The 23,229-nt window shown below is 44.5% G+C and overlaps 1 protein-coding gene across 4 annotated transcripts in view; it reads right to left on the bottom strand.

Annotated features, from left to right (window-relative positions):
- il1rapl2 (interleukin 1 receptor accessory protein-like 2) overlaps window positions 1-23,229 on the bottom strand; it is a 324,225-nt gene that overhangs the window by 41,053 nt on the left and 259,943 nt on the right. For all 4 annotated transcript variants that reach the window (XM_064329375.1, XM_064329376.1, XM_064329377.1 and 1 more), the window contains one exon: window positions 7,890-7,964. In XM_064329375.1, the coding sequence (XP_064185445.1) occupies window positions 7,890-7,964 (75 nt within the window). The remainder of the gene's footprint in view (window positions 1-7,889; window positions 7,965-23,229) is intronic.

Genomic DNA, 23,229 nt, shown 5'->3' with positions numbered 1-23,229 from the left:
TGGTATTCTCAAGTCATAGAGTCGATTTTCACTTTGATGACTTTTGTTTACAACTCATTTTCTTCACCATTCTTAAAATTTATATGCCAAATCAATTATAGTGATTTAAGTCTTCGTTTTGACAGACCCGGATCAACGCAACCTGTCACCTGCCAGTGCTCTCATTGATCCTGTGCTGTCACGCCTGTCTGGAAACCTGCCTGGGGAAAATATTGTCAAAATGTTTTCATTTTTTAAATATAAATAGAGTGGCTATGGGAAACAACTTTTTGAGATTTAAGACCATCAGACAAATGAGTGATATAAACACTATGAAGTATTACATTGCCCGTGAAAGCAGGGTGCTCAGCTAAATCACATTTTCTTACTTATTTACGTCAACAAAGATAGCCAATATTGTGCGCTCTATACATTCTTATTACGGATTGGCCGCCATTAATTACGACAAGGTCAGTATCGGCGAGGCAACTAGAGTGACACAAGGACGCGTCCTTCCGGATGTTCCTCGTTGCTCTCGTTCGAAACAACCAAAAAACCGAAAAGGACATCTCAGACACAGTGGAGACAATTATATTATGTTTATTTATGGCACGAATTTAGAAAATCTTCAATGAAATCAAATTGCAGAGATGTTGTCTCCTCCAGTCTGTGGAGAAGAGCAGCTGCTTTAATTGGCTTGACATTAGTCTTTAAATGAGTCTCAGTGGAGTCTCAGTATTGTTTCATAGCATTTCATGGCACACAGAGCATATACGGAAATCATCTAATAATAATCTGTTGCATACCAGAAGGACTACGCATTACTGAAAGAATAATACATTGTAGAATACATGTTCTGTGTCATAAATAATTATTGTATGTTCAGTGTGAAGCTAATGTACGTTGAAAAGCAACTACATGAACAACTTCACTCTCTTGCAAGATATAAGCTTCTTAAAGCCCACCCATATTAAAAAAGCATTTTATTACAGCTCCGCACTTTAGGCAATGATTATGATCTAAATTAAGGAGTTATATGATATTACTAATACTGTTTCACTTAAAAAAAAATTGCTGATCGACTTTAACTTTATTCAAATTCGGCACTTTAACTGATAATTGCTATCTTTGATAATAATTATCAAATTAAATCGAATAAATATATTTTACCTATTGGATAAGTCAGGTGTTTTAACTGTTGATGCATTCGTGTTGTGCTGAATTCAGAGGGCTGGACATTAAACAAGGGTGTTACTGGTTAAAACTGTCGGGCTCGGAATGTTATGTATGGTCTCATGGTCTCACTTCTCTGATACCATACATAATATAATATGACCATAAATCTGCAAACAAGCATTTGATTTTCACATTAAAAAGGCCCAGCTGAGATGCCCGACAGAAAAACAGTAGTCTTGTGTGTACACTAGAAAATAACCGAAACTGCTCAAAAGTTAAGGGCAGAGTTTGAACTATTCCTTAAGAATTATGACTGGGACATAATAGGAAGCCGGGTGGCTATATATGTTTTAAGCAGGTGCGCTATCATTTATTGACAGTAAAATGTCTCCAGTCAGTTTGTCAGACTTTTATTTAGCAATGGACTCAGATATTGGGAATGTCCACTGGCAGTCATTCCTCAAGTATATGAGGCGTCAACAGAGTTTTACTATAGCTGCATGCAGGTTTTTTTTTTTCTTAAAACTTTTCCTGTTTGGTTGATGAAAACACCTCATCTCTGAAGAGTTAATGGTGTTTGCCTGTAGTCACTACGGAATGTACACTATATAGTACATATACACATGTCAGCAGTCAATATTTCAAGGACACCTTGATTTGCTTGAAGTGAACCAGCTGTATAACTCAAAAATTGCACAATGTACAGAAGATACAGGCCAAAACAAAAGACAGCTTTCCAGATCTATCCTAGTGGGAATTCCATCAGTGTTTAGCCAGATGAAGCATCTACACACAGCTGAATTACATAAGGAAAGTTTAAGAAATCAGTTTGCATGTTGTAACTCATGGAGTAACACGTGTGCAAGCTGTAGTAAATCTTACAACCGTAGTAAAAAGTTAAACAAAACAAAAGTGTTTTTTGTGTATGATCAGATGTGGTCAGAACACTGTTCAGTATAATTTTGTTAAGCGACATTCGAAAGCTCTGTGGAATCCTGATAGCCCGTACACATTAAAACAGCACACACACCAGAAACTCCATCACAATTTCACGCAAATACACCGTGCTGTGAACTTCAGAGACTTAACACTGTAAAACGCTTAACTCGCCTGTTCCAAAAAACATACCCCCATTACACAGTTCGAAATACACCAGTGTAGAACGCAAGCCCACTGGCAGTGTTAGTCAGAAGCAATGAGACAGGAAATTAAATTTGCTGGATAGGTAGTTTCATGTGTGTTTTAACGTGGTCTGGAGAAAAGTAGCATGGGTTTGACCCCTGCTTGATACAGTGAAGTTGTACATCAGTCAGCACGCACAGCTGATGCCACCGGTGACTTTAGTGAGCTGGAAAAAAAAACTGACATCAAATAGTAGTTGTCACTGCTGCATTCTGGGGTAATTAACCACAGCTTTGTTTGGTGCAAGGGTGCTATCCTGTGGTGTAATGTTTTGTCAGACTCTCATTCACTGGCTTTCACAGTCTATAAAAACAAGGAACCCATATTATATCTCCATTGTGAAGTGGATATGAGGTAATTCCCTCTCGACAATACGAAGCCGGCTGCGCTGCTCTCTCTCTCTCTCTCTCTCTCATTCCTGTTCCTGTTTCTTTCCTTCTGTCCTCCAATCGGGGTGGCTGGCAAACACGCTAATTAGCATATTCATGAGTCCCCCTCTGATGACAAATGATAGTGAGAGGGGGGCGAGAGAGAGAGAGAGAGAGAGCCTGCGCAAGACTCCATTCCCTGTTGTTACTCCGTTACTCCGTCATTATGACACCAGCCTCTTTTTTTTTTGCACTCAGCAGGACATCCCTCTGCTTCTGTTTCCTGTCAGTCGTCTCTGTATTTATAAGAAGCATAAATACCAGGACTACTGATGGAGCGTTCGTCCAGGCGCTTACACACACACACGAGAGAGAAAAGACGTATTTATCTGCGACGGTACGTGTGTTACACATTAAAGCGCCAAGGGAAGGCGGAAGAAAGATTCCGGAAGCCACCCGGCCTCCGAGGGACGACAGGAGCACGTTGACGCAAACTGACAAGTTTAGATACGAAGCAACGCTTCCCATTCGTCAACGTCCCCGCGATCGGATTAGGGGACACCGCGATCGAATAACAGACCCGCCAGAAAGCGATCCCAAACACTCGCATTAAGCAATTTCGCGTTATTGTTTACCTGAGCAAAAAAAAACATAAAAAAACCAACGCCCGGTCGTTTTGCTCACGGGGGAGCCACCCGCCTGACGGCCTTTCTCTATGCCCCCTCCACTGCTGATCTGAGCCAGGAAGGCTCTGGGCCGTGAGACAGGCACCATCCCCTTATGCTCTCATGTGCTGATTTGAATGGAGGAGGAAGGGCCTACATGGCTCTTAAGCCTCCCTCGTCGCTGCGTCTGAAACGGTGAGGACGGGGCCTACATGGATCTTAAAGCCCCCTCTCACATGCTGTATCTGAAATGGCGAGGAGGACGAGGCCTACATCGCTCTTAATGCCTCCCCCTCCCACCCCCCCCACACCCTCCAGCCCCAGACAGCGAGGCTAAAGAGCCGCCTAATCCCGCGCAACGGCGTTTAACGTGAGAGACCTGCAGCATGAGCAGCACCTCCTTCAGCAGGCCGGTCCTGAGCCAGAGGGGCCTTTGCGGAGTCGCGCTCCGTCGGTCCGTCGCCCCGTGGCTAATAATAGCCCCTCCCGGTCTAAAGGTTAAGGGGGGGGAGCAGATTTTCGCAGAGCTTTGGAAACCTTCCCCCACACGCAGCGTCTCCTTGGCTGATAAACGCTGACAGCTGCGGCCTAATAGTCCAGCCGCTGAGCTTACCTCCGCCGATCCGCGCGACAATTAATTATCAATTTTGGAGGGGGGGGGGGGGTTGGGGGCACAGGTTCCCCTTGAGGATAAGCATTAAAGCATACGACATCTCACCATACACTTCTCACAACTAGCTTCCGTACATATATGTATTTTTTTGTGAAGCTTTACCCGGAGATAAACTTATAGCATAACTTCTTAAAAAAAATGTGAAAAGGTCATTATTTATTAGTTTACCGCTGCAGAACATTTGCTGGTGAAAGGAATCCCAGTGTTCCACACTGTCACTTCAAAGGTTTCCTCTTTATTCTGTATTCTATGGTGAAAGGGGTCAGAGGGCGAAATGCTGCAGAGGCACCTCAGTCGTGGATGACTTTCGCTGCATTTTCAGTATTTGAAAACAAGGTTTTCGTAATGAATGACGGGGGCTGAAGTGAGAAAACAAGGCATTCGGGATAGCTATCGCTTGACCAAGGCCCAAGGTTTCACCCCACCGTCAACAGAAACAGCGAGAGCCTCCCTTCACTTCGCCATTCATAACAAATGAAGCTGAGCACGAGGAAGCTTCCTTTAGACCACGGCCGAAAAATCAATACGAGATGCTTGTTCACATTTACGGCCTGCGGTGTAATACAGCGCAAAGTGAGACGGCCAGCTTCATTTAAAGAGCGTACTCCATTAGGCCTGATCAAAGGGCTAATTAGGGAACAGCCAAGCATTCTTAATCGTTCGCAATGCCTAATGCGGACACTCAAGGTCCTTTTAACTGCAGGAGATCGCTTCCTCGTTCTCCGGGAAGGGTGCTTGAGCATTCTCTCGTTAGAGTACCGTTCATGAATACATTTTAATATCCATATGTGGTTCTCAAGACATTCTGACAGAATAATTGAAGATATATGATATAATATACTGATGATTCTTCTAAAGCCTTCCTTACTTTGCTTTGGCCCATTGCCCCCCCTAAGGAAGATAGGCCATTTTGCTTCTCCAGTGATCATGACTCTTGGCAGCCCAAATGCATTTTTTTGTTAACTTATATATTTTATATTCTCGAAAAAAAAAAAGAAAGAAAAGGAATATTGCTAGAGTGCCTGTTCCTCACAAAGTTTATTAAATTGGAAAATGGTCATTTCAGAGGCAATTATACTATACAAGCCCTTGGCCTGTGCACAGTAATAGAAAAAGATGGATTTCCAAGGCCAAAATAATGCATTACACAATCAAACACAAGTAGATGTGTTTCTGTGGTCAATTTAAAGAAAGGAGCTGACTGGGAGCTGGAGGTGGAGAACATGGCAAAAAAAAAAACACTTAATTAACAACACCGGCAGAGTCCTGGCACTGATCACTGTGAGTTTCCAGGAACGCTCACAGCAACAGTGCTGCCAACACCTTCCCTGGTAAAAGGAGATTTACATCAATGGCTACCATTTGTTCCAAGACAGCTCAATAAAGCAGATTCCAACATGTAAAACAGGAACAATTATTACGTTTTCATCAGTGGGTGGGTGGGGTGGGTGGGGTGGGGGGTGATCTCTCGATTTTCCTGGATGAGTTACGCGACGCGGGCCGCCAGGTTTCCGGAGGGGGGTGGGGGGGGGGTGGGGGGGGCGGAGTCAGGCCTTTCTCTTACTTAAGGTAAAATTCGGCGCTGCTCAGAGATGCACGCGGGCCTGGGTAAATTCGCGGGCGCCCCCCGGCCCAGCGCCTCCCGCCGAAGGTGCGAATCGCGTTGTCGAGAGCACAGGAAGCAGCGCAGGATGAGAGAGATTTATGCTGTGCTACACAGACTGCTCACTCTATTAAGTTTAATTGGTTCGGGGCTGCACAGCTCGTCGTCCCATCAGAAATATAATAACCGTGCTGAGGAAAAAAAAAAGAAAAAAAAGGTAACGATTGAGAAAGTTCCAGGGGAAAAAAAGAAATGCTACACATATTTTCCCACACTGGCCACAAAAGACAAAGCGATTGCACTCCATAAAAAAGACTGCAATAAACATAGCAGATCCATATATTTGCTATATGAGAGATGTTGGGGAGGGGAGGGGAGGGGAGGGGGGGGGTGGGGGAGGTGTGTGAATACATTTTTCGTTATCAGCTCTGCTCTGTATCTTCGCACTGAGATATTGCACTTGTTTGTTTTTTTTCTTTTTCTTTTTCCCTCCCCGGGGTTACAGAGCTGTGATTGGAGTGTACAGAAAAAAGAAAAAACATTCTTCTTGGGGGAGAGCCTTAAACGCTGCGAGAGGATGATGGGTATTTCCTAAACAAATCACTTTCGGAAAAGCCTCCCGCCGCACACTGCAGTCTTTACAGGGCCCACAAGAGCGCGAGCGCAAGCGCCCCCCCCCTCGAGCGAAGCCGGGACGTTTCGGTAAATAGCCTGCGTACGGTCCAAATACTGCAGACGGAGGTTGCTTTGAACCGGCGAGGGGCGGGGGGGTGGGCAGAGGCCTCCTCTAGATGTCTCCTCGGATGTGTTTTTTCACAGCCAGCCGTTAGCCGGAGTGTGTTATTTAAATGCGGCGCAGTCAAGGAGACGACGTTTCCTTCGCCGCCGCTGGGGCGCCCGGGAGCCTCCGTCTCCTCGGGCCGCCTCCCTCTCGTAGCCGCCGCGTCGAGGCGCGCGGAATAACGGCCCGTGATTCAGAGGGAGCCGACGGCTCCAAACACGCCTTTTTTTTTTTTTCTCTCCTCCGCGTTGTTACCCGTTAAGCGCCCCCTGAGCGAGGAGCGAGGTTTTTTTAAGGAGCGTTTTCGTAGAGCGCTCACGCGGCTCGTGGAAACGAGCGCCGGAAAAAAATTCGGCTCCGGCTCCGTCGAGAACCTTCCGGAAAAGCCATTTCCTCCGGTGTGCGGCAAATCTGTTTTTTTTTTTTTTTTTTTTTCAAGGAAACATTTGAGAATCCATTAATGGAACCATCAAGTCAGATCCTTACAGTTGACTCGAGGGTTACCGGGGAAACCTATCCTAGCTGTAGACGCAAAAAAAAGCCTAAGAAAGCTCGGTCTGAATCCCATCCAGTTATGCAAATGGCTCCATGTTTGAGAGATTTGTGTTTGTTGGTGAGTACTTCCCTCAGGTTAGAACAAGCTTATAATTAAATATGTAAACGAGGACCGAGGGAATCCAGCACCCTGTTTCCCCGAGAAACAATTATTGTGTGCATTGCACTTTTCATTAGCTCCCAGATTTATGCATAGCAAATTAATCTTGGGGCAAATTAGGCTGATATGAAGTTTCTTAATTATTTTGACCCAGTCATTAGACACCTTTCTAAAAACACACACACACAGTAGGAATTAGGCATGGCACTTAGACACTTAAAGTGACTCTCAAGTGAGAAGTTGGAAGTTTCTCTAAATATATGTCTAAAGCGTAGACAAGAAACAGATCCACAGTTAGGTTTGTCAATAATCCACATTGCAATCAAATACCACATTACCATAATAACATAACAATTGCCTTTTGTGAGTGGCAGTGAACTTAGGTATGCTAATATAACATAGGTGGAAAATCCGTGTTCAGAAAGTAAAAGTCCTCCCTATTATTTTGTCCCAATTGCCTGGATTTACTGGATTATTCCTCAGTAAGGATGTAGAACTAATTAGTAAAATCATCAACTGGTTGAGTTCATGGGTGAAAAGAACACACGACAGACGACTTTTACTTTCTGACCCCAGGAACTTCCACATCTGTAATATACCCCACTTAGTGCACTTCTGGACATAACCAAGCAAAAGCCGGGCTGTGAACTGTGAACCCCACAGTCAGTGGTAAGAGGGAGATGGCTGGCGCAGTGACGGACGCAAGCGATGAGGAAGCTCCCTTGGCTGCCACCAGTTTCGTCTCATCCACCGCAAGCAGAGCGACGAGCGAGTGAGTGAGTCCCCCCTCCAGGGGGGGAGACTTACCCGGTTGGATGTCTATGAGACTCGGGTGCCTCTCCGTGGGGAACAGGACCTTGGGGGGCCGGGTGGTGAGGAGAGCTACGAAAAAGAGAAGCCAGGCGTGAGAGAGGAGGACCCATCGTGAGAGCAGACGTCGCGTCGCGAACAAAGCCACCGTGGAGTTCTGACTTGTCGGGGGCCTCAAGTCAGTGATTTTAGCGCTGGAACGGGACCTTGGATGCGGTCAAATCATCGAAACGATCAACTCCATTTCTCCTGGTTCTAAAATTGACATTATACGCATTACAGTTGTCCCAGTGATTTAGTTCACATTTGCTATCAAACCAGATAAAACACGATGAATGAAGTGGGAAAAGTACTGAAGGGCTATCAGCCCGTTTTTCTCATCACATTATTTAAGAGGCGAATAGATTCCCTCAATATCGCTTTCAGTCTCTCTCAATCCCTCTCACACTTTGGCAATGGGAGTAAAAAATAAATGGTGCTCTTTCTAACACGCGCACGCGCGCACGCATGCTAGGGCGTCTCAGATTTTAGAACTTGTCAAAACTGGACAACATGTACAGAGCTGGCAGTGTAATCGCGAAACAAGCACAGGAGCTATCAGACTGGGGGTGGGGGAGCTCAGAACTGTGGTCTTTAGACGGGACGGGATGGGACGGGGGGGGGGTGTGATTCATAATTCATAATTCCACACAAACTACCAGTACATTTCTTCCATCAATTGCCTCGGACCTGACGTTACCTTGTCTGGTCCCGACCGGATCATTTCAAAACGGGGTGTTCAAAACCAGACATTCCAGTCGAAAACCGGACTGGCAAGCCAAACGCACACACGCACGCACACACACACACACACGCACACACACACACACACACACACGCACACGCACACACACACGCACACACACACACACACGCACACACACACACACACACACGCACACGCGCACGCGCACACACACACACCGGCAGTGATACATGCTGCTGACAAGGGACCGCAGTGTGCTCCACAGTCGATGGTGCAAATGAGAAGCACTTTCGTTCTCAGGAGTGTTCTATTAACACCACCGCCGGTAGGCCGTGGGATGAAGGAGTCGGCTCCAACATAACAGGCCACCCCGACGATACAGAAGGTCCCCCAGCTCAATTACATAAAGCATCGCGCTGCAGTTACGCAACAGTGCCAAGCGCTTAGCAACGCGAGTGTTCCGGAACGTACCTTTTTGGCTTTTTGCAGCTGAGCTTTCCGACGCAACTTGCGCATTTAAATCTCTAGCATGCATTAAAATGCGCATGCAGAACCAGGCGGTATGAATGCATATAACAGAGTAAGGTCAAAGGTCATAGACAATAGAGAGAGAGAGTGCTTGATTGAATTACTTCACCACAAAAACAACGGACACGCGAGTGGCTTGGGTGAAGCCTTGCTTCAGGTTTCTGAGGCTGGTCCCATGTAATACTCCTACTGCGGGCATCATATCGAAATGCATGCAGAACACATCACTAAAATGAAAAAAAACTATTACGATTATAATAATGCTCCCCCCTGTCAATCTTCCTTACGCAACCGGCTCATCTTATAAGAGACATTGATTCTCTGAGAACAAATACTTTAGTATATATTCAGTACAATCACAAAAGGCAATATAAAATGATCATAACTGGGGCTGCGTTTTTACAATTTTGAAAAAAATAACATTAACATTTTTTTAAAATTCAAAATTGTGTCAATGTCATTTGATATTAAAATGTGTGTCATTTCTATGATATTATCGCATATTTAACTTTCCACTGGGGACAGGAATAAACAGTCCTTATCGCACACACATTTTTGCATTGTAAATGTACTCAGGATGCGATTTTAATATACGCACTGGTCTCTAAACATTTTAAACTACCATGAATGTGAAATATATATGACAACAACATATTTAGAATACAAATGACAGAGGAAGACATAATTAAATGGGCAACAGTATGTTTAGGGGTGACCGTGATCTAAAGGTAGACCATGATGTATAGATCATTCTCACACACACACATTCACACAGACACACCCACAGATACACATACACACAGGCACAAACACACACACACACACACACACACGTGCACACAGACATACGCCCACGTGCACACACACACACTCACACATGTACACTCACACACGCACCCTCACGCACACACACACGCACGCACACACTCACACACGCACACACACACGCATCCAAACACACACACAAACGGCCATCAGAGCTCCCCCTGTGTGCAGGCCCGTACGTGCGGCGCTGCTGAGTCTATTCTACTCAACCCGGGAGGAAGAACAGAGAAGCCCTGGACATAACCTTCAATCCAAGGAGAGTGGGGGGGGGGGGGAAATTGTACGTTATGAAAATTCTTATCTTTTCGGCCCCCTGCTTAATTTCGCCTCTCCATTGTGTGAGGAGCGCCGCGCGGGAGTGAAGGATGGGGCGGGGACCCCTCATCCATCTTGGGGGGGGGGGGGACAGCCGCAGCTTTAGCATGCAAATGAAAGCTATCATTCTTGTCAGCGCTGGAGTCGGAGCTGGAGCACACCGCGCCCGCAGACCGCGGTGGTGGCAGCGGCGGCGACCACTTAATATTCTCCCGCCGGTCCGACCACCCTCTCGCGGGGGGCGCCGGCCTTTTCGGTGGCCAACCCCCCCCACCCCAGTTCCATCAGCGCACCTGCAGCTGGACGCCTATCTCTCGCCCCACCTTGGCCCCCGCACGCTTGCTCGTTCGCTCGCCCGCCCGCCAGCGCCCTCTGCCTCTCCGTCAAAGAGATAACGGTGACTCGGCGACCCCTTCTTTAAAGTTTTAAAATGTCGTCACGGCGTGCGGCCTGCTTTTTGTCGTTGCCGGGGATATGGTTCAAGTGAGGAAGCGCTACCTTTTTTTGATCACCGTAGCCGGGGGCAACACCTGGAGGCTAATCACTAACAGATCCCCGTCCGCTGACAGGGATCTGTTTTTCAGCCGTTTTTCTCCGGAAGGGACTTTTACCTCTCGGCTTATTTGTCCAAAAGGCGCTTTTATTTCACCGTGTCCGCCCGTTGTCGATCACAGGAAATCGATTAAAAGTCGCTCTGCGGCGTTAGTCCTTTTTTCATTTTTATCACCGAACATCGCAGTTTGAAGAGCTACAAAATGTTCCGTGTTGTTCTTTATAACTCGATGGTGCACCAGGCGAAGGAATTGAGAGTCCCGAGATTGCTTTATTGCTCTGTTGCGAGACGGGGGCTGCTGGGTATTTCACTCCGTAAAAGTGCCGCTTGTGGTGTGTGAGTGAGCACCCCGGTCTCTGACCAAATCCGACCCGTGCCAGCGCTGACTGTGGCTGGCTGTCCCTCAAGGGGAGCAATTGGATTCACATCATCCAAGATATATATGTGAGGAATTTGTTCAGCGGGAACACCAGTGTTCATTGCTTGAGCGACCCCCGCTGGCCAATTCCGGCGCCCGCGGCTGGCTCACTGAGCACGGGTATGATTGGGTCTCCCCCACCTCTGCTCTGTGTGTGTTTGGCAGGGGCTGCAGTGTGAAAAGAAGCAAATGGCTGACACCACGTATTTGGGAGGAGAGCCGTGAGTTGTCTTCCCTCTCCTGAACCAGCAGCTGGGGCTGTGTATGAGCATGCTTGTACATAGTTAGCGAATTGGACCAAATCTTTCCAAATCTGGCTAATTAAAAAAAAAAATAAATAAATAAATAAATTTCACTGAGGTACAGCCAATGTTGCTAGTGTGGAGGAGCATGCTTGATGCTTTTGATGTAATCCTCGTGTTATTAGTATTAGAGGTATAACATAGGTTGGTCCAATATACTGATTTGGATAAAGGTACATGTTAAGTCTTTCATTTAATAAACTGAACGCACAATCATATCCCTGAACAGAGGAATACATCATAACTGCAGTCTTTCATCAAATAGATCAAACATGAAGTTCTTTTTAGAACTGTATTACCATTACTATGAAAGTGCATGTGGTCTTAAAATTTTTTTAAATGAAATATTTAAATTATTTTTTTTCCAAGTTAAAAACACCATTAGATGGAATTGGCTTACAACAGATTTTTTACATTTATTTATTTATTTCTTTTTTTACCTTCCCATGAAATCAATTAGCACACTGCCCTCCTAGCCTCTCAGAATGCTGATCTCACACAAAATTCAATTTGCTGGCACCGAGAGTCTCTGCATTCGCATTACGAACTCCCCTCAGAAGGCCTCCGTCCGGCTGCAATGGTGAGCCCGTGCTGCGATGCCTATGCAACGCGCAGTTTCTGGAGAGGCCACCATTTTTTTCCCTTCTCTCTCTTTTCGTTTTCCCCGCGAAAACACGAGCGTGCCAGCGGCGGTTTTTACGAGCTCCGGCACACGGGCCTTGACTCGCTCGGACGCGGCGTGTGAGGGCGGCGGGAGTCCTGAGGTGCGTTCAAGGTCAGCGAACGGAGGCGAACGTTCGTTGCGAACGTGTTTTCTCTGAACGGTTCAATTTGAACGGCTTTTTACGAACATTCCAAATTGTTTGCACTAAACACAAACAGACGTGGCGACGAGAGCGTTTGCACTCACAGCCACTTCTGTGATCATCGATAATAAAAAAACAATAGCTAGCTAGCGAACAATAATAACATCGGCCAGCGTTAACATAATTGAAAAGACTGATCACACTTAACGGCATCTTCAATTGAAACACCCATCTGGGAACATTTCCCTCAGTCCAGCGTCCATTTTTGTTCGCTTATTTTTGCAAAAGTTCGCGACGAACACAAAGCTAGCGGAAAAAAATGTGAAATAGTTCGCAAACGTTCGCCTTGTTCGCTGAACTTGAACACACCTCTGGCCGTCTCTGAGGACCTTCTCCCCTCTCCTGTCCAATCAGAGACACTCACCGTTCACTGCAGCGGCAAACACAGACGCAGGAACGCACAGATCTGCAAACCCGGCGAACGCGGTGGCTATGTGGTGTAACGGACGAGGAGCTGGTCTTGTAACCTTGAAAGGTCACAGGTTTGGTTCCCAGGTAGGAGCCATTTTACCCTTGGAGCAAGGTGCTTAACCAGCGTTGCTTTAAAGTATACATCCAGCTGTGTAAATGGACGCAATTTAAACGCCATGTAAAAAGTTGTGTAAGTCGCTCTGCCAAATGCCTGTAATGTAAAAAACCATAAACTGTGCTTAAAACTTACAGCTGAACAATGCGCGTTATCAAATCAATCAATCAATCAGACTTTCTTTATAGAGCACATTTCATGCAACTTTGCGACACAATGTGCAATTTGATTAAATTATAATTCACATTTTGAAGCTTTCAGAAACGGGGACCAATATATACAGCACGTTAAAAATAATTAAAAGTGTATTATAAGAGCAACGAGAGTAAATTCATGATTAGGTATTGTCAAACTATTCAGTTTCACGGTTCATGCACCAATAATTAAAATGGCAGCTAACACTGTATTCACCATATAATGGTACCGTTCCTGAGCGTTGTAAAATTAATTTCACTTAAGGGACTGAGAACCGCCATTATTAATTGCAATAAAAATAATTTCCTGAACTGGTTGAATTAAAATGGAAATGATGCTGACCCAGATGGTGAAAATGGAGAAGTAGAGTTTATTTGTTCCTGTATGTCTTCTAAAATATTCTTTAGGTGGGAGCTTTTGACAGGAGAGCTTGGAAATGGAAATCAGAGACGCAATATTGTCAGTACATATTATTTCACCATAACCGAGCCCTGAAATGGATTGAGAGAGCATCATCAAATGTACCAGCGGAACAGATTATTCTCTCCCAGGCCCCAAAACACATCCTGACTGCATTCAAATAGTCATTTACAGATAATGACCCTCTGTATGGAATATGATATTTCTCCAGTTTCTCTTCTCCAAATCTACTCGTAAGGTCTCCTCGGCCTTCTGGATCTCATTCCTGCAGCAATGAAAGTGGAATTACCTCACTTTGAAAAACAAAAAATGACATTGTTTCTGTCTTTGTCAGGTTAAACAATCTGCTTGTCTTGTGTTTTACATACATGGAACTACAGAAAGACAGGAATTCATTGGTTTGATACCATCAGACATAAAAAGAAATTTTCTGTGAGGGGACATTTTTTTCGCAGAATATTGTCTACAAAGGTAACAAAACGCTTAGAAAAGACTTTCTCTCCTGATAGTCTGTTTTTCATTAAAGTGACCTTGTTAATGTAAGACAGGTGTCTGGTGCTTTTGCGTCAAACACCAAATCACAAAAAATAAAATAAAATAAATTCACCTAAAGCAAAAGCATCATGTGACAGTTGCTGTCACCTTCAATTTCATGATCAAAAAAGACTTCCTGCATATGACTCATCAAGTGAGTCATATTCACACCCACGAATGTATGGATTTGAATGTGCTCCCTTAAGTTGTCTATCATATTGCTGACTTTACAATATCCACAAATTTACACTCGTGACAAATTAAGGCTTGTTTCCCTACTCAGTTTCCTTTCCAATTGCAGCGTAAATTATTCCGAACAAAGAAACTGTTTTTATAATTGGCCATAGCGAGCCGAGAAGTGGCAAAATGAAAAATGACATTGTCATGTGGCCTGATACTGAAGAACACAGTGTAATTTAATGTTTTAATGCTCCTATTAATTTAGAGTTCAGAGTAAGTGAATTACAGAGTTATATGAGTAGTTTATGTAACCATCTGCAATAGACCGGTGCATTGTGGTTGCACTGTCATGAACTGAATAACAAGTACTGTATTTGTGGAGAAAAAGCAGACGGTAAAAAGATAGTTTACCATATTGGGAAAACGGTATATATTTCATACTGTAACTAAAAATGTATAGATATATGGGGGAAAAGTGTTCCATCTTGCTTAAACAATACATCAACAATAGAGTCAAGCACATCTGATAAACCACAGAACACTTTACATAGCCCACAATGTCCCCAGGATTAAAATCAGGATTAAGTTATTAAGATGGAGATTCAACCTGCTCCGGGGAACGTTTGATGAAGCTCGATAAGTTGCCATGGTAATAAACCCCTTATCAGTGTGTTACATGAAACTGAGAAAAAGTCAGATTTTTTTTAAAGCCTGGAGTTATCCTGGGTAATGACTTAATCTGCATCTGTGAAACAGGCGCCATGGTGTTCTATTGGCTGGAGCTTTTCGAGAGAGAAACAGGTCCCGTTTGGGTTGAAGGGGTAACAGGGTCACCCGAACTCTCCAGAGAGGGCCCTGTGTGGCAGATCGACCGCGCCTGCGTTTTCCAAAACCTGAAGTACGAAGCTTGCATGGGGGAGGGGGGGGGGGGGGACATCACACAACAAAAGACGACTATTCTCTAAGAGGGAACGTAAACAGTACGGAAAAATAAACGTGTCGCCACCTCAAAATAGAAAGTCTGCCATGAAAATTTACCGATGCTCACAGGAAGGCCACGCGAACGAGAAACGGAAAAACCCCGTCTTCGCTCGACGAATTCGCTGCTCGAGGAAGTGCTCCTCGCATTACATTACGGTACATTACATCACACTTATTTGGCTGACGCTTTTATCCAAAGCGACGTACGAAAAGTGCATTTCATGGTCATGGACAACTACTAAACACAGGTTCAGTAAGATACGATACTTATTTTGTACAGCTATTTCTAGCCAAGAACACAGTTTAGTTCAGTGAACACGATTCTGACCTAAACCTCTGCAAAGCCCAATAGGCAGAAGAACAAGCTACAGTATTAGGACAAATACAAATTACCAAAAAGTGCTGGGATGGGGGAACATGTAACAAGTGTCATGAAAAAAAAAGGGGGGGGGGTGGATTTAGAGTGAGATATACAGAGTGGTGGTAGTTAGTCCAGGTATAGTTTGAAGAGATGAGTCTTCAGGCCATGGCCCGTAGCTTATTCTTCTGCCTAGTTGGCTTTGCAGATGTTAGGCCAGAATAGTGTTCATTGTTCTCGGCTAGAAATAGCTGTACAAAATAAGTACTGTACCTTACTGAACCCGTGTTCAGCAGTTGTCTACAACCATGAAATGCACTTTTTTTTGTACGTCGCTTTGGATAAAAGCGTCTGCCAAATGAATGTAATGTAATGTAATGGCGGAAGATGGGTAGTGAGGGAGAGGTTTGAAGAGGGGCAGGGAGTTCGTTCCACCACTGGGGAGCTAGGGTGGAGAAGCTCCGTGATCCCTTTGGTCGGGTGGGAGGGGGGCACAAGGCGCCCAGCTGCATTGAAAAGCAGGAGCCTTAATTTATTATTTTGATCATCAAAAACAAAACATCGGCACGGCGACCCCGTTTGTTTACGTACACGCGGGGCGTTCTTCAAGCGCAAGGCTTTCATTGGGAGCAGACCGCGAGTCGCGAGCCGATCGATTCGTCCGACGCGACTCGCGGCGATTTTCGTTTCCTCACATTAAAAGCGGTGTTTTCTCCGCGGCGGCGCTTTTGATCTGCGGCAAAAAAAAAAATCCTTCTTATCCGTTCAATTTAATAAGCTAACGGTTTGCCGCATCGTTACAAAAACCGGGTCAAGTGCTGATCAAAAGACGGTTATTGATCAAAAAAAAAAAAATCATTACTCCGGACGGATAAAAATCAAAGCAGGCGAAGCTTTGCCGTTCAGCGCTAAGCCTCCGAGCGATTTTTTGCGCTGTGACACGTTCGATTCGCAGAAGAAGCAGAGACACGCAGACCAACACCCTTGCAGGCCAGGCCTTCCTTTTCAACCCCTTAGTTTGACCTCAGGAATGTTTTTTTCTTTATTTATCTATCTCTGTTACATTCTATCAAACAACATTCAAGCAGATTACATTAGACAGACATCTTTCATAGATTGCACCAACAGTGCTGAATTGATAGGAAAATAATCATGAAAAATAATAAATGAAATGGGAATTCAAATAACTGAAGCTTTTCTTCACAGTGGTTCTGACTCATAAAGCAATTTAAAGCAGATAGATTTGCTAACTATCATGCTAAGCTATCTGTATTAGGTTCAGGGACTTTAAAATCTTTTTTTTTTTTTTTTTTACCTTTTTTGACACAAAATATATGGATGTATAATAGTGAAATGTCCGTGACAGAAAGGGCATTGTTGGAGAGTGTCAGGAAATTGAACACTAGCACGTCACCTCATTCAACTTTCTTTTTTTACTGGGCACATTACTTGTGCTTTTCCATGATGCATCACCCTCTTGTCCTTCTCTTCAATCAACCCTTTCAAGAGTAGGTCTTTTTTAGATTGTTTTTTTCAAAATTCAAAGCTGGTGTTCTAGAACTCCACTGCTTTCTAATTACCAGTAATTGCATTCTTACATCAGCATTAGAATGTTCGTTTAAGAACACTCTAATCGCACGTTTGTGACATCACACCTTAAGGGGTTAAACGACACCAAACCACCCACAAAATTCTACTTAACAAATGAAATTGCTTTCTGTCAGTCAGCTGTCTCGTTTTGCAGCAGACATTTTAATTAGAGCAGGGGAGAGTCATCCATCCACGAGCTTCTAAATACACCGTGAAATTTGTGAGGATTCCAAAATGCAACTTTGACGGCAAAAAAAGGCAAATAGTCACGGTCGTTCATTCCGGGAAAAGTGGGTACGGGAGCTCTTATTTTAAGAGTTTGAAAGCCTGAGGTGGCCCTGCATGTAGATTCAATGAGTTCACTTACTTTAAACTGATACTGATACGTGACAAAACGTTGGGGGGGGGGGGGGGGGAGTGTTTAGGCCACCATAACCTGCCTGTAATGTGCAGGTTAAATGAAAGAAGGAGGTACAGCGTACTTAGCTGATGCATTTGGATATCTGATATCCAACTTTATTGTTAAAAAAAAGGCATTGGTGCCAATTCACACCCCCCCCCCCCCAAAAGTAGCGTTTCCCCTTTTCTATCCCACTTCGGAATGCCCGGTCATATTCCACGGCCGCAGTCCCTGCTAGAACGCACGGAACCTCTGCCACCGCTTCTTACCACAACACAGTCATCAAACCGGAGATGAGACGCTTCACGCGTGGCTCAGTGGGAGGACTGACCACAGGGGGTCGCTAGTGAGTGATGAGACAATCCCGCAGTCCTGGCTGTCTGAGCTCCCCTGTCCTTGGGCTATGCCAAAGCACAGCTGTGCATCAGTGTACAGAGCTGCCAACCACAGTCAGCACTGGCACGTCCAGATTTAAAACCAGACCATAGAGTTCATCCACAATCAGCACTGGCTCATCCAGATTTCAAACCAGACCATAGAGTTCATCCACAATCAGCACTGGCTCATCCAGATTTCAAACCAGACCATAGAGTTCAGCACTGGCACGTCCAGATTTCAAACTAGACCATAGAGTCCATCTGCACTCAGCACTGGCACATCCAGATTTCAAAACAGACCATAGAGTTCATCCACAATCATCACTGGCTCATCCAGATTACAAACCAGACCATAGAGTTCATCCACAATCAGCACTGGCTCATCCAGATTACAAACCAGACCATAGAGTCCAGCACTGGCACGTCCAGATTTCAAACCGTGCAAATATATCACTGCAATAAATGTATTTAACTTTTGATCAGTGCAAATAAATGTATTTAACGGTAAAAATTGATGTGTTCCAAAAATAAAATGACAATCTTTTATTTTTGCCCACCAAATGTTGATGCCAATGCCAGTAATGCAAAAACCCATCAAATGGCAGCATAAACAACGGCCAATATCAGCAACATTTTACACTCACCAGCATTAAACTCTTAGCAGTGGCTTGGAGCACGATTATTCACATTTCACAAAACAAATAAAGTTGCCATCTAAGCAATTTTCAGCAGTAATATTTCACAAGGTATTGCCTCTGTACATACAAATACACATAAGTAAACAAACAAAAGAAAGATACAATCGGGAAACAACATATCTGATAAACTGTACACTTATTATATTTAAATGTCGTTGTTTTTTAATCTTTCATTCTAAAAACATGGCCATAAAATATTCAGCAGCTTCATACGTTAGCTGATTTGATTATTTATTTATTTGTTTGTTTTGACAGAATCTGTTACACGCCACACAGACCTTGCTTGAATGCACACTGATGACCAGGCGACTAGCGCAATAAAAGTCTCGTATCTGGCAACTCTAGCATGTAAACATCCACATCAGCAGCTCCCACAAACACACTTAAAGCCACGCTATGCACCGTTCAGCAGTCGCAAAGCTGCAGTGCCTGTACAAACATACAGCCACAACAACAACAACAACAACAAAAAAGGCAAAACAACATTTTGTGATCAGTTACTGTTAAGCTTTGTCTTGCCAGTGTAAGGAATTCATTTTTCAAAGCCTTCATGTCTTTGAAGAGTAGGTTTTTTGGAACGTTTTGTTTTTCTCTCCAAAATTCTAGAAGTTCTAGAACTCTAGAATTATCAGCAATGATTGTTACTGTACATCAGGATTAGAGTGTACAGTTAAGAACTTTCGAATCGCATATTTGTGATATTACACCTTAAAGGCTTAATAGGCAGCCAATGGACTGAAAGATATGGCTGGCATGCACTTTCATCAAAGAGATTGGCTATAGAGCCACAAGCCACTTTCAAACAGCACTGTGAGCCATACTGTTTCTTGCAACGAGTGTACGTTAAACCACAACCCTAAATAACTTCATTGAGAACTTAGCAAGCACGGCGAACTACACTTGGTGGTTCACACATATATTCAGCTGAAGAGCTACCTGATAACAAATGTTAGGGAGATTGGAGCATGCGGTGTCTTTAGGCTCACCCAAGCACTTTGTCATAATAATGGTTGTGGTTGCAGAATTCAGAGAGCATTTTTTTCCTTCCCACTCTGGGCCATCATTCTAAAGAAGGTCGACTGTGTGTGTGTGTGTGTGTGTGTGGGTGTGTGTGTGTGTGGGTGGGGGGGGGGGGGACTTTGACGTAAAACAATCATAGAACTCATCATTAGCAAACCAATACAAAAGCACCCTGGGAAAAATGATAAAAGTTCATATTGAGGTGCTGGCTGAACATTTTTTCCCCCTGGCCTGCTCCATACATGACAGGCAATTATTTACTAAAAGATGCTGGCCTTAGAAATTGGATTTTTACAAAAATAAAACAACTTTTCATTCAATAGCTCGATTAATTTTGGCTCCCATCCACGCACTCGTTTATGACTGTCACTTAAAGAAGGGAGACTGACATGTTCGGCACGTTCAGCCCGTGTTATTGGGCAGCGGGAGCAACATGGCTGCCGCCGTGTGATAGAAACACTAGGGAGCAGCGCTGGGTTCGAGGGGCTCCTCTAAGCCTGGTGTGATGTAGTCCACGGGACAATGTGACAGGGAAGCTTGATCTGTGATCTGAGGTCTGTCACTCAGTCTGACAGGCCCTGTTTCTCCGCCAGATCCGTGCAGCCGAGAGAACGCGTCCCAGGACAAAAAACCCTCAGGGAGCGAACGAGAGAAAAAGAAAGAGAGAGAGAGAGAGAGAGAGAGAGAGAGAGAGCTCATGGGACCTGAGCCAAGAAGAGCACTGGAGACTGAACACATTCAACAACTGAGCACTGAGGAAAAAACATGGAATATAAATAAATAAATAAATAAATAAATGGCAACAACTCCCACCTCCAAACTCACGCGGTAATGCCGACAGTGGGCTTTTCATTTTGATTGGACGGAAGTTGGGCAGGCTTCCCCGTGCCGCGGTAGCGCAGGTCACACGCGCTCTCTAATGGTAAACAGTGAACCGGCTGAAGGTGGGACGGAATGTGAAAGACCCGTGAGTCACAGAGGCGAAACGCAGCTATTAACCACAAGAGGGCAAAAAGGTTATCGGGAGGCTAATTACATCAGGACACGCCGCGCGGCCTCTTATTCCACTTCGGCAACACGTCGGACGCTGCAGGACGCTATAATCCTGACTGACAGCCCTAAATAGCCATGACCTTCAAACCGGTAGAGGCTTGGGCTGCCCGGGCGCGCACACACGACAAAAAGATGAAAGCGAAAAAAAAAAGAAAGAAAAAAAGGCTGTCAGTGTGTTCTATTGTAAGGTTAACAAAACAGCTGCATTAGGGAAAAAAAAGAGAACACACTGAGACCTTTTCCACCCCCTCCATTTTGTAAGGTCTACTCTCCGCAGGTGCTGCACCTTGGCCAAACCAAACACTGGCTTTGCCACAAGCTTCCACTCCCTCTCCACAGCCAAACTCTGACTGGATATGGTAGAGACTGAGGCACCTTATTGGTCGCTTTCTTGACGGGCGGCAGTCTGTCCCAACCAGTGCTGAGAGGCCAGGGCTGTCTGCAGTGTGTGGACCGCGACCTGCGGCTCAGTCACAAAGAGAGAAGAAGCAAAGGGCTGCTGGGTGGCTCATTCGGTTAAGCCGCCTCCCTGTGGCCCACGGAGTTCGGATCGAATCCGGACCGTGCCAGTGCCCGACTGGCCGGCTCGCCGACTGGCGGCACGCAAAGTGGCGAATGCGTCACGCGGGGGTACGGGAGGGTTCTGTCAGCTGGCCCTAGTACAGCCCTCCGCATGCGTTTGCGATGTTTGTTAAAGTCACCGCAAAATGTCAGAAGCCATACTCGCCCATGCAGAAAAAAAAAGCTTCGGTTACAGCAGTGCTCAAATGAACGGCTTAAAGATGCAATGTGAAAACAAGGGAGTCACGCTCCGTAGCAATTATATGCGGAGCCCGTAAAAGCGAGGTTTTTAAACACAAAGAACATTATTTGCACGAAGAACTTGTTGGTGCAAAAAGCCTTTTAACCGGCGTGACCTTTCGTCGGAGAGGCCTGGTGGGTTTGCGGTTTATAGATTAGAGTCACGTCGAGCTCTCAAAATGCCTCTCTGAATAATACATCAAAATGCTTTCTTATTCCAAGTCTCTTTAACAATTACTATATCTGTATTTAACATTGTATGAGGGGCAAAATTAATAAATCACGAGGAAAATGTATAGGAAAATGGCAAAGTCGCTATTAAATTTAATACAAGGACTACAAATGGTCACATTTTGCTTTGGTTCGTAGTAAATCTTCAAAATGAAGCCCAACACAAAATAATACAGCCGGTACTTATAGACAATATTTCATTCTTGGACTATGAAATAACACAACCTTCCTGGCACCCCTCCCTCCTTTATATCTCAAACACGGCCATATGTCTTTTCCAATTGATAGCTCATTATGCTCACAGTTACGCCATTATTGATGTTGAACCGCCAGAACACTTTAGATTAAGACTGCCACGTCAATAATTAACAAACTACGTGTGAAGTGCGCGCCACTGATTGATCGCACATTCATAATTCATCACCGGGAGAATTTTATTTGTCCTCGCTTAACAACATGTTTATGCATCGTGTCCAAATATGTCACTGTCAATACTCCCGGCTCCTAATTGCAGGCGTCGGCTGTGAACTCAACAGGAAGTCGATTTTTGCACTCAGATCCCGTTTTAGACTAAATGGGCATCTCAGACCCCCCGCGTGTGACTCCGAGGGATTCGCCGCTCGGTCGCGACGAAATCCTGCAATTAGGGTTTCGTCTCAGCGAGACCCTTAAGCGCAGAACTTGTTAAACAGCCATACGGGTGGCATAGGTTAATTAGGTAATTAGCTGGGTGCTCATAAATCCACAAGAAAACAAACAAGTCAACCTGTAAGAGGTTACGAAAAATATAACGTATAAATTTATTAATTCACCGAAATTGTATTTCTTCATACATTTTTCACCATTTTCGTCTTTTCAGGATATATGCACATACACACACATACACACACACACATAAATTAGTGCAGATTACAGTAAAGTTTGATTCTGGACTATAGGGATATATACTGAACTGCATACCGGATGATTTAACAGAGGAATTATCCTTTACCTGTATAAGACACACATCAACAGTAAAATATTTCACGATATTAGCATCACCAAATGCATCTTCTACTGTTCAAAAACAATACCCTACATGTGACCAGGGTTCTTAATTATAGTATTCTGGTACAAAACAAACATAATAAAACAGTGAAATCAATACATATAGTAACAGGCAGTGCTTTGATGGTGTACACCCAGCCAAGCAGGGAAAATTGTTTATCCTTCTGAAACACAAAGAAAAACAGTGGCAGCTGTTAGCTTCTGTTTTCTCATGTGGCACAGCTCAATACTCTGGAGATGCTAGATTAAAATTGCATCTTGTACGCTCATCTAGTTATCACTGCTTTCTTCCTCATTACATTAATACTTTTCCATTTAACTCTTTTAGTAAGGCTTTGCTAGCATTGAGCTTTAAAGATAAACTCTACTGAACC

The sequence above is a fragment of the Anguilla rostrata genome, chromosome 3 (genome assembly GCF_018555375.3).
Source record: "Anguilla rostrata isolate EN2019 chromosome 3, ASM1855537v3, whole genome shotgun sequence".
NCBI lineage: Eukaryota > Metazoa > Chordata > Actinopteri > Anguilliformes > Anguillidae > Anguilla > Anguilla rostrata.
The sequence above is the reverse complement of the archived record's forward strand: the minus strand, read 5'-3'. Positions and strand labels throughout refer to the sequence as shown.